Source organism: Diceros bicornis, chromosome 20 (genome assembly GCF_020826845.1).
Source record: "Diceros bicornis minor isolate mBicDic1 chromosome 20, mDicBic1.mat.cur, whole genome shotgun sequence".
NCBI classification, from domain to species: domain Eukaryota; kingdom Metazoa; phylum Chordata; class Mammalia; order Perissodactyla; family Rhinocerotidae; genus Diceros; species Diceros bicornis.
In genome coordinates, this window is record NC_080759.1 from 34598784 (window position 1) to 34611456 (window position 12673).

A 12673-nucleotide genomic window follows, 5' to 3' on the forward strand; every position below is an offset into this window, starting at 1 on the left:
AGCTTTTTGAGACTCACTGAAATATTTTTGGCTCTAATGTTTAGCAAGATGAATGTCCTTAGATAGAAAATTCTGATCCTCTTACTTTGATAAGGAAATCAAAGACCAGTGTCTTTGAATTGGAATTTTAGAAAATGTTCTTGAGGTTTCTTTCAGATGACTCCCACCCCTCTCTCTATAGACTGCTTTACTGGAGCCTGACTCCTCTGTGTAGCTGCCTGTTAGCATCACCCAGACGTGTCTCTTTTTCAGTAAATTGTAGCGTCATCCTTTTGAAAGTCCTACTAGGCTCTTCCTCCTCTTACCAGTCTCTGGCTTCCACTGCCATCATGTCTTTCTCAGCTTCTAGTAGGCCCACAGCTTACCCCTCACTTCATTTAGGCCGCTGCCCAAATGTCACCTTATGGAGAGTCTTTTCCTGACCCCTGTCTAAAATAGCCACCTCATCACTCACTCTCCCCTCACCTGTTCTGTTGTTCTTCACACTACGTATCACTGCTGACATTATATTGATTGACCCCAGCCCTCACTCCCTCTTAACTAATGCATACTAGAATGGAAGCTTTATGAAACTTTGTAGGTTTTATTCATTGCTAAATCTTCAGTTCCTAGAATCGTGCCTGGCCCATAGTGGAAACTTTGTGAATATTTATTAAAGGAATGAATAGCTCCCACATCCATCCCTTTGCCCATCTCTCATTGCAGCTTTCATTCAGGACCCTGTTACCTCTTCCCTGGACTAGTATTCAGCTTCCCTACCTAACTTTTTGACCTCTAGTATCACTGCCTTCATTTTTTTTTGCATTGTGTTACTCTACTGGTAATCTTTTTGATACCAAACCAGTCTTTTCAGTCCTGTAAAATTCTTCAGTGGTCCTCTTTTTTCCTATATAATAAAATATAAATTCATTTACATAGCATATGAGCTATTTATTTATAATAAGACTTCTACCTTGCTGTCCAATCCCATCCCTACCCACCTGCTCCCAGCACTTTATATTGGACTGCCTGAAGTTTCTAAATATCCTATGGTCTCTCTTGCTTCCATTCCTTTCCATATGCTGCAACATTTTTCAGGACTAACAAAACTTGCGACACCTTATGCTACAGCTTGTTGATCTAGGAAACCAAGAGTTGGCTCAAATTGTCTTTGAGCCTTCTTTGTGAAATATCCCATGTTTCTCAGCCCTAGGGCAGTTTCGCACAGTGATTATGAATTTTGGAGTCAGAAAGGCCTTGGGTTCAAATCTCACTCTATCATTTGATGTCTAAGACAGTGCCTGTGATGTTCCTGGAATATCCTAGGTGCTCAGTAATTGTTAGCTCCTATTCTTTGGGGTCCTTCCTATGTTCCCATTGCACTTTGTACGTATCTCCAAGGATAGCAATTGCTTTTAGTGCAGTTTACATAACTCTTCACCAGGCCATAAGCTCCTAGAGTAGTTACTCCAGCGTGCAAAAGAATCATCTGGAGATACTGTTAAAACAGATTCCTAGGCCCACCTGTACAGATTCTAATGCGGTGAGTCTAGGGTGAGACCCATGAATTTACATGTCTACCAAGCTTCCAGGTGATTATAATGCTTCTGGTTCGAAGACCACCCTTTTAATAGCACTGTCCTAATGGATATGAACCAAGGCTTTTTCCCTTTGTTACTGTCATAGTAGGTGCTCAAAAAAATGTCTGTTGAATGGATCGTGAGGGAAAGGATAAAAGCGAGTTGGCAAAAATCTGTAAATCAACAGATGGGATAGCTTAGAATATTGATTTCTGTGATTAATTGACTTTATACAAAATATTTGAATGAAAAATTGGTTTTTGTAGGGTGTGAACTTTCAAAGAATAAATGTATGTAAATAAGGCTACTAGCTTTTGTTAGTGACCCATACTTTTCTTCTGAAGAGTCTAAGACTAAGACCCTGTGCAGAAAAGGCTGCGTTTCCTCTTCTTTTAGATATCCTTTGATCAACTGTAGATTTAGAAATAGGCAAGGGGCAGGTAAGGAGAAAACAGGAAGCTTGAAGGAGGATGGAAGGGAAGCAGGTGGTTGAAGATGGTCCATTCTAGTGAAAGGAATACAAAGTTCTTGAGTGCATAGTTCACTACCATTCATTTACACTCTCTTTTGATCCTACAGTGTAAGAAGTGATGAGATGCTGCAAACTGTATGGTGATAACTAAAATAAGTCACATGGAACAAGGTGACTGATTGCATCCAGGCCTCTTATCTCTGACTTCACATCATCCCTCTAAGCACATTCTAGGCTTCAGTCCCAATTACATTGCACTGTATAATTTGCAAAATACTTTTACGTATATCAAATTAGGATGCCTTCAACTGCAAGTAACAATATCCAAAACAAGAAGGAAATGTTTGGGCTCATAGACCTAGAGTCCAGAAGGATGTTGAGTTTTAGAGTTGCCTGAATCTAGTCACTCAGACCCTGTTTCCATGCATTCTTCTGCCTCTGCCAACTTGCCATCCTCCATTTGTTTGCTTTATCCTTAGCCTGAGAGCAAGTTTTGGACCTCATATCCGCACACAGCAACATCCAAAAGAGGAGACGGTCTCAGCAATCCTCAGCAAGCCTTGTCTTGTGTCTTCTTGAACAGAGATAAGTCACAAGCTATTCCAACACCAGTCTTTGGCAGAGAAGGTGGGATTATCCTTAGATAAAGCTCCCTGGACTCAGCTTCCTGGAAGCCCATGTTTGTATGAGGGAGGGGTCGATTCTGGAATCTAATCCAGGTTCCATCAGGATAGGGGGAGTGGAAAATGGATGTTGGGTAGGTAGCCAATAACATCCATTACATACAGTATCTCAGTTCCTCTTCCACAATCACAAGGGGAAGGCAGGGAGGCTTCCCAATTTTACAGAGGAGAACACGAGGCTCAGATGGTCCTAAACCTTCTTAGTTTATATCTCCCCTAGTTTCTCAGTAATTTTTTCATGGTGCCCCAGGCCAAAAGAAATATCTAACCATCCCATTTATAAATATTAGGTCCCAACAACTTAAGTATTTATGTCCTAATAGCTTATTAGCTGTTTGAAAAATATAATACACATAAATTGAAAGAAGACACTTATTTTTATTTCATTCTTAATCACACTTACTAATGGGGTCATATGCACCTGCTGGACACTGCACAGTTTCTCATGCCTTGGAATCAAGTTGGATACCACTACCCTCATTTTCTGTTACACATTGATTTTCATACAATACTAGCTTTTTATTGTGACTGTGAAAGACCCAGCCTCACAAAAATATGAAATCATTGAAAGGATTGTAGTGTAATCTTATGTTGAAAGTGTGAACTACCGTACTAGTAGTTCATGTGGTGTCTGACAGATGTTGAGTTTCACTCTGTTTACTGTCTTCAGATTTTTAAATATCCTGAGATACCCATGTGAGTTCACTGTGGTGTACTGGGGCGCCGTGGCACACAGTTTGGGAAACACCAGTTTCAGTGATTTGCCCAAGGAAATACAACTGGGAGGAGGTAGAACCGGAATTTAAACTCTGACTCCAAGTCTTGCTCTTAAACCAATTTTAGTCCCCTTTCTATAAGATCGTGTTTCCTCTGCCACTCAGACTTTTCATTTGAACTCAGGGTCCAGCAAGGAAAATAAGACCCACTCCAAGTCTTTAAAACAGAAGAAATTTAATATAGAGAATTACACTGGTGACAAAAGAGCTGGGAAGCCTAGAGGTTAGTGAGGGAACCCGGATATGAGCAACAACATGAAGCCGGGACCACTCCTATCGCTGCAGGGACGATAGAAAAGATAGTATTATCGGGACTCAGAAGCCAAGGGTGCCTGGTGGAAGCTGGACCCATAGTGGAGGTGCAGCCACTGCCAGAGATGTTTCAGAAAGGAGAAGAGGGGCAGGGGGGATGCTCCGATTTCTTCCCTTCCCCCTCCCCCAGTCTTCCCATCAGTGCCTCCCATTGGCCAAATCTACCTAGTAGTCAGAAAGCAAGGAAACCTGGAAAATATAGTCTTTTCTGATACAGAGCAGGGGAGGAGGGGCAGCGGACGGCTCTGAGCAAACAGGCAGTTGACTGGCACTATGAATGTAGTGTATACATGCCATTCATTCAAGAATTCCTTTAGCAAATACTTATTGAGGACCTACTAGGTGCCAGGTATCATGCTGGATGCTGGGGATACCATAATGAGCAAAACAGATCTGATCACTGCTCTTAAGGGGATCAGAGACTAATTAACATAGGAGAAACAGAATAAACACAGAACTATCTAATTTTAAAGTGTGTTAAATGCAATGAAGGAAAATATCACAGTGCTATGAGACAGCTAGTGATTTAGAAGAAGGGTGCGACCCTCCCACCATTTTGTCCCGTTAATTGACTCTTGAGGTGCATGCGTAGAAAACGTGTGTTCAGAAAACTTATGCTTACAGAATATTTATATCTAGGAAAAGTTTATAGAAAGATATCGACTCATTCATATTTCAACTTAACACCCGCGTAATAGAGTTTTATTGTTCCAAAGCTGGGCATGTGATTGTGTGTAATAGTGTGTGTGTGTGTGTGAGAGAGAGAGAGAGAGAGACAGAGAGGGAGGGTGAGAACAGTACAAAGGAAGATTCCTTTAGAAAAACATTCTAAGGAGCCAGAGGGCTCACAGCAGCTAATCTCCGTCTTGCTGCCCAGGCCCCACCCCCCTTCCCTCATCATAACTTGTGATCTTAGAGGCATGAAAGAATTTGAGCCCCTCCCCCAGCCTGACCATCTCTGTTGGCTGCTCAGCCAGGCTCCATGTCAAATCCAGCTTGGGGCACAAACCCGAGGGCCACACAGGAGGTGGTGGGCTTGCAGGCAGGTTCCTAACCCAGTGGCCATGGGTGGCAACAGTGGGCAGCCTGGCATTCACACCTGTAAGTCCCTAGCTGAGGATGGCCCCTTTGGCTCCGTGGAGCCGCCCAAAAGATCCACGGGCAGTCTCGTCTTGCACAGCATGGCCATGTTTGGCCGGGAGTTTTGCTATGCGGTGGAGGCGGCCTACGTGACCCCAGTCCTGCTCAGCGTGGGCCTGCCCAAGCGTCTGTACAGCGTGGTGTGGCTGCTCAGCCCCATCCTGGGATTCCTGCTGCAACCTGTGGTGGGATCGGCCAGCGACCACTGCCGGGCCAGGTGGGGCCGGCGGAGACCCTACATCCTCACCCTGGGCATCATGATGCTCTTGGGCATGGCCCTGTACCTCAACGGGGACACTGTCACATCAGGTCAGTGGACTGCATGAGATGGGCAGTCAGGGAAAAGGGTCCTAGGGTGCAACTACATAGGAGGAGAATGCGAATTTCTTTATGTGACACTTAGAAATCTGAACAGATTCTCTCTCCTAGGTTACAATGAACATCCACCTTGGAATAACCCAAATTCTGTGGTTGGGGAGACTTGACTTTTGGAAACATCAGTGTACATTGCTTTTTTGTTGTTGTGAGGATTTTAAAATAGGATTAAATTTTTATCTATTTTATCAAATTAAATATTTTTACCTATTTATCAATTGTGGTGTTTTTTGAGCTCATTATGCCTTATTCAGTACTTTGTCAAATTAACCAGCTGCCAAATGGCTCCATGAATTTTTACAATAAATTACCTGTGTGTCTAAATAAGAGTTAATTCTGTTAATAGCTTTATGTGGAGCCTTTTAATGGGTGCTGAGCATCAGCCTGTCATCTCAAGGGGACATTTTTGCATTGCAAATTCTGGACAAAAACAAACGTGATGGTGATCACTTTTTCTAGCCATAAATCAGCCACCAATTAGTAATTGGTGGTAGTACATAAAAATTAAAAAAAAAGGTTGTTAAACTTAAAAATAGCACACATTTTTAGATCATTAGCTCCCAGGCTAGCAGAATGGATGAAAGTGAGGCAACATAATCAGTTATTATTTGTATATATTTAAGAGAGGGCATAAATACATAAATGTAGGATATACCTGGAATAATTCATAAAAAGCCTGATAAGAATAGTTGCTTCTAGGGAGGGGTACTGAAGGACTAGGGGTGAGAAGTGAAGGGTAGGCTTATTTTTCACGTATTTTTATACTGCAATCTTTTAAAACACGTACATATATTACACTTTATTCTTTTTTTTCTTTTTTTGTGAGGAAGATCAGCCCTGAGCTAACATCCGTGCTAATCCTCCTCTTTTTGTTAAGGAATACCAGCTCTGAGCTAACATCTATTGCCAATCCTCCTCCTTTTTTTCCCCAAAGCCCCAGTAGATAGTTGTATGTCATAGTTGCACATCCTTCTAGTTGCTGTATGTGGGACATGGCCTCAGCATGGCCGGAGAAGCGGTGCGTCGGTGCGCGCCCGGGATCCGAACCAGGGCCGCCAGTAGCGGAGCTTGCGCACTTAACCGCTAAGCCACGGGGCCAGCCCTACACTTTATTCTTAAGTGAAACTGAAAGCAAGGAAAAACTTTTTTTCTCCAGCAGGAGATTGGGTGAATGAATTGTGATGTGTCCATAGAATGAGGATTATTTAGCTTTTAAAAATTGTGAAGCTGTTCTTCATTAATTGAAATGCAAAGAAATGGAGAGAGTTAGTTATAGATGAGCAGGTACAACATGATCCCATTAGTCAGTGCTCTTCACAGCGTGGTCCTCTGACCGGCAGCACTGGCATTACTGGGAGCTGTTAGAGATGCAAATTCCCAGGCCTCACTTCAGATCTACTGTGGAATCATGGGAGAATCACAGGAGACGGAGCCCAACAGTCTGTTTTAAAAAATTGTTCAAGTGATGGTTAAGCATGTTAAAGTTTGTGAAGCACTGCGTTAGGGCACGGGGGTACACCTTTGTCCGTGTGTGTGCAAGTGCATAAAGGGATGGTAGAAGGATGACTGTCACTGGGGGCTGGGGTTTGAATCATTTCCCTCAGCTTTTCTGCATCATTGGAACGGTTTTCAATAAACGTGCATAATTTTTTAAGCAGCTTTTTAAAAAAAGATATGATTCATATACTATAAAAGTCACCATTTAAAAGTGTACAACTCAGTGCTTTTTAGTATATTCTCAAGTTTGGGCAACCATCACTGCTATCTAATTCCACAGCATTCTCATCACCCTGAAAAGAAACCCAGTAACCATGAGCAATCACTCCCCATTCCCTCCTCCCCGCCAGTCCTAAACTGCTCAATCAACTTTCTGTCTCCATAGATTTGCCTTATCTAGACATTAAAGCCATAATTTTTAAAACCTCAGAAAATAATGAAGCTATTTTTATTTGGAAAAACAAAGCAAAATGAAAACAAAGGGAGAGAACTTGATGACAGGAAGTTTTGGTGGAAATAAAAAATGTGGATCATTCTAAAGCAGGATTTACATGATGTATGTCTATTTCTCTTTTTAGCTTTGATTGCTGACCCAAGGAGGAAGCTGATTTGGGCCATCGCCATCACCATGATAGGGGTGGTTCTCTTTGATTTTGCTGCTGACTTCATTGATGGGCCCATCAAAGCCTACTTATTTGATGTCTGCTCCCATCAGGACAAGGAGAGGGGCCTCCACTATCACGCTCTCTTCACAGGTAGGGAATATTCCGGAAAGTCTCTCCTTCAGCTCCTCAGACAGGGAGGTGCTTCCACTGAAGCCATCCAGTGCCTCTGCACGTCCAAGTTTTTGAATGAATGGATCAGTTGATGGAACGCTCCCATCACGCGGGTTCTGTCTCCCAGTGTGTTTCTCTAAACGATGTCAGCTTGTGACCAGGCTGTGGAGTTTTGCAAAGGAAGTTTACATGAGGGCTTTCTGAAGAACTATTTGTGGAGACATTTACAACTGAAATGAAAAGAGGCATTATGCACTTTTGTTTTTTTTTTTTAAATCAGTAATGTATTTTTTTTAAGACTAATGGAGCATCAGTATCACTTAGGAACTGGTTAACAATGCAGCTTCCTGGGCCTCTCCTCCAGTTACTTTGATTCAGTGGGTTTGGAGTGGGGCCCAGAAATTTGTGTTTTTAACAAGTACTCCGGATGATCCTGTGGCAAGAACCACATTTAAAACCAAAAGTTGAAACAAACCAAGCAAATTAAAAAACTCTCATGCCTTAGAGATTTCTTAGTTATATTAAGAGTTGACATTTCCTCAACTTCCTGGTTTGAAAAAAGCCAAGCCAGAAGGACAATGGGGGGCTCTCTTCATTTTGTAGGGCTGTTGCCAGTCTCCTTTGGTTGCCATTGGGTCATTCATTCAGAGCAATGCTGCTAATGTTCAACACGCATTTGTAGAGCGCCAGTTAGGGCTGTTCTGGGACTTCGGGGTTATACATGAGGCTACCACATGATCCTGGCCCTTGAGGATTTTTGTATCTGTTGGGGGGGACTCGATTAGTCCACCTTATTTGGTTGTCTTCATAGGCTAGTCAAAGAATTTATTTTATGTTTTGATATATGGCATTCTATCTCCTCCCAAGGCCAGGTAGGTCTCATGAGAAGCAGGATCTCGAGTTTTGTGGTTTATGTCTCCATAGCCAAGAGCCTAGTGGAAGCTGTTGGGTCAGTATTTATTGTTTGAGCAAATATTTGGTGAATACTGAGTAATGGTGAACACTGAAAGAATGGGGCTGCCCAGCAGAGAAAGTAGTCCCTCCTCGCTTTATAAAAGGTGGAGTAGCAGGAGTTCAGTCTGTCACTGGATCTGATCACCCTGTTTACAGCTACAAGGTCCCAGAATAAAGATTCAAACTGTATTCTCCTAACTTAAATCCCATAATTCCTTCCGCTGTATCATAATTTGCTGAAATTAATTACACAAGGTCATGGGAGACTTTTTGGCTTATAAACATGACACATTGAGAGTTTTATCGCTCTAAAGTACTTTGGGCAATGTGGCCACCCCCACACTTACTAGTTTACGCACACGCCCAGCTTACGTCAGGGTTAGTTTTGGCCAAACGATCTCTGCTTTGCTGCCTCTGATATCTAAGATTGAACTCTGTATTTTGGAAACTTTTCCAAGGCTAACACAGGATAGCATTTCTGTGAATTTGAGAAAATATTTGGAGGTTTTCTGTTGATATTAGCATAAGATTTGATCTCAGCAAACACATGTAAATTTGTTATTACCTTGGTTCAGGCTATATCTCATCTGAGTTTTAGTACTTATTCCTTAACTGTTTATCCAGTCTGTAATTTCTTCCTATTCCAACTGAACCAACACATAGCCTCCAGATTCATATTCCTAAAAGAAATCTATGACCAGGGCACTCTCCTGCTCAATGACATGCAATGGTTCCCCATTTGCCTACTGGATGAAGAACAAATTTCTAGACAGGGTTCAAAGCTTCCCACAATCTATTCCCATCCTACTCTTCAAGCTTTACTTTCCATCACTCCCTCCACACTCTCTGTGTTCTGGACAATTTCCCAACATGTTCCTAGGGGCAGAGGCCGGGTCTGATTTACTCACTGTGTCCCTTGGACCTCCAACATGGCCTGGCACATCATAGGTGCTCAAAATAAATATTAATGGAACAAACAAAGGAGCCTGCCCATTCCTTTCCAGCTTCTGGGTATTTACTCACACTGAAATTCCCTTCTCCCTTTTCTGCCTGTGGAAATCAAAGCAACTTGGAAACTTTCACCCACTTCCTAGGGAGAAGGCCACTCTCTTCTAAATTGTAGGCAAGCTTAATTTCTACTTGGTCTCTACCCACAAACTAATCAAAGCACAAAAGTTTATCAAGTGGATGAACATAAAAGTATCAATGAGGTGGTTAACTCCAGCAGGAGGAGATGGTAGAGGTTACAGTGCACCATATACATGCCTGAATTTCACCTCCCCTTGTGGCCTGTGTGGTCTCTTCAGGCTGCCATAACAGAGTACCACAGACTAGGTGGCTCAAACAGCAGAAATTTTGTTCCCACAGTTCTGGAGGCTGGAAGTCCAAGATCAAGGTGCTTGCAGGGTTGGTTTCTGGTGAGACTTCTCTTGCTGGCTTGCAGATAGCCACCTTCTCTCTGTGTCCTCACATGGTCTTTCTTCTGTGCACATCCACTCCTGTTGTCTCTCCCTCTTCTTACAAGGACACCAGTCCTATTGGACTAGGCCCCACTCTTATGCCCTCATTTAACCTTAATTACCTCCTTGAAGGCCCTATCTCCAAATACAGTCACGCTGGGGGTTAGGGCTTCAACATATAAATTGGGGGAGGGACACAGTCCATAATTGGGCTCTTTCACATTTACCCTTGTGCCCACTTAGCCCAGCTCCTGAAGGTTGAGAAAGGTGAGCTATGGAGAGAACATATCCACCTTTCTCTCTGTTCCCTCCTCCCTCAATCCCTTTCTTTTTCCTTCTTAGCATATTGGAGATATTCAAGGATTTTCAAATACACAGCGAAAACACAAAAGGTTTTTTTATGTTCATAAGAACAGCTGAAGACTCTGAATATTGAGTCCCAATCTAGTGGTTCTCATGCATACTGCCCCTTTTAAAGTCTTCTAAAATCCTTCTAGCCTCTGTCCTTGGAGGGAGGGGCAGTTGGTGGCAAGAGGAAATTTGACCACCCTCCCCCCAGGGAAACATTTTACCACCTCCCAGTTTAAATAAACAGTCCAGTTCCAAAGGGCTATTTTCTTATAATCTCTTGGCTTTTGTTATTTTCTACCTTCCATTCTAGTTATTTTTATATATTTCTAATCACCCTGATTACACCGTAAACTTCTTGAGGGAAGGGATTACCCGGAGATAACATATGTGTGAATGAGTGAGAGGCTAAGGGGTATATGAATGAGAGAAATGAGCTTTTATGTTATTGACTATCTATTTGGGGGATTGGTACTGCCACACAAAAATCTAGGCTGACTTCCCTAAAACCTTACCACGCTCCTAGCTCTCTTCCTCATCGTCACTTGGCATATGTTCAGGGAATGGACTGGTTAGAAAGGTGTTTGGTTGCAAGTAACAAAAGCCTACATAACAGTGGCTTAAACCCACAGAGTTTTATTTTTCTCACATGACGTGAAGTCTGGAAGTAGGTGTCTGCTGGCTTTTGGTCAGCAGCTAGAAGATGTCAGGGCGAGTAATGTTATGTTCCTTTGATTGTTTCATCTATGTGTTACCTCCTGGATATAAGATGGCTGCCACAGGCCCATATATCATGTTTGTTTCAAGGCAAGAAGAAGGGAGTGGGAAGTCAGGGGAGCAGGAAGGAGGAAAAGGATAGACCCTTACCAAGCAACACTGTCTCTTTTAATGAAGAAAGCAAAAGCTTTCCCAGAACTCCCACAGACTTCTGCTTGTTCCTCATTGGGCAGAATTAGGTCATATGAGCACCCAGGGGCTCGGAAGGTGGTTGGAGTTTGGAAAGTAAGGGGTTCCTTTGAGAGAGGGGGCGTATCCCTGAACCAAACTGGGATTCCGTTAGCCAGGAGGAAGGGGTAATTATTATTGAAAAGGCCAAAACTAGTAGCTATCATGTAGAATACAAACATAATTGAGTGTTAGCCTATTGAGTACAATTGGAGACCAAGACTATTGTAAGAAAGTGAAAGCCAGAGTTTTCAAAGCCCCATCTATTAGTGTATAATTGAGAGGCAATTACATTTTAAAGTTATACTCCCATTCACAGTTTTACCTGATCTGCACTTTTATTATAGTACCATTCACCCTCTCCCCTGTATTGTGATTCACTCTATTTATCTATCGCTTCCACGAAATTTGTAAACTCTCCCATGAAGGTTCACCTGCAGATTACCCAGGGCTTTTCACTCATTGCCTTGTTGGTAGCAGGCACTTAGAAATGTTAGCTGTGTAAAAAGAGACTCAGTTTCATAACCCTGCTTGTTTGTCGTGCAGTTTTACATCAAGTTAAATAAACTGCGTGGCAAGTTGCATCAGTCAGACGAATATGCTCAGTGGAGTTACCTTGCTTTGTCTTCTGACCAACACTGAACTCTGAACCTCAGCCAACTCTCTCTGGCCATAGGGGGACCGCTGAGGGCCTGTGGATGGCTCAATGCAAGTTCTCTCCCCTACTAGAAAAAAACAACTGAAAACATCTTCCTCTTATAAAACAGTACAGTGAAGTCTTACCTTTTTTAAGGCTTAGATTCTAAAGCCTCCACCTAGGTGATAATCACAGAGAGTCTACATTATTCGTAGACATCTCTCAAATCACCCATAAAATACAGCATGCCTTGTTTTGTGTATACAGACCTGCATAGTGATGGATACATGTAAATACATCTGCAGGTTCATCGCCTCTTTAATGTTTACTCTCGGATGTGGGCTCCATGAATGGAATAGCAGACAGGATCACCCATGTTATTTACAATGTTATTCTTGTCTTTCTTGCTCTCTCTCTCACTCCCTCTTTTCAAAGTATGAATAGTTGAATTCTGTTAAGTTAAATGTGAATGTGTGACCCCACCATGATGCCCTTGCTCTGAATGGAAGACCACCTTAAAAGATGGGGTGAAAAACAACAAGCAGGGCATTATCACTCTGCCCTGTCCTCCTGAATTTACACAAACTTGGTGGAGAGATGACTACAGCATTCTGCTTGGAACAAGCGTTTTGTGATGAAGGCGTGTTCCGTGTCAGGGCCCATTTTGATTTCCGTCAACAGCAAGATATCATTCACCCAAGGAATCCAATCATCTGAGAAAATTGAAGTTCTTTTTATT

At 42.5% G+C, this 12673-nt stretch overlaps 1 protein-coding gene across 2 annotated transcripts in view; it reads left to right on the plus strand.

Moving 5' to 3' along the window:
- Positions 1 to 4654: 4654 nt before the first annotated feature.
- SLC45A2 (solute carrier family 45 member 2) overlaps positions 4655 to 12673 on the plus strand; it is a 31348-nt gene continuing 23329 nt past the window's right edge. For both annotated transcript variants that reach the window (XM_058563490.1, XM_058563491.1), the window contains exons 1-2: positions 4655 to 5251; positions 7393 to 7569. In XM_058563490.1, the coding sequence (XP_058419473.1) occupies positions 4723 to 5251; positions 7393 to 7569 (706 nt within the window). In that variant the 5' untranslated portion in view covers positions 4655 to 4722. The remainder of the gene's footprint in view (positions 5252 to 7392; positions 7570 to 12673) is intronic.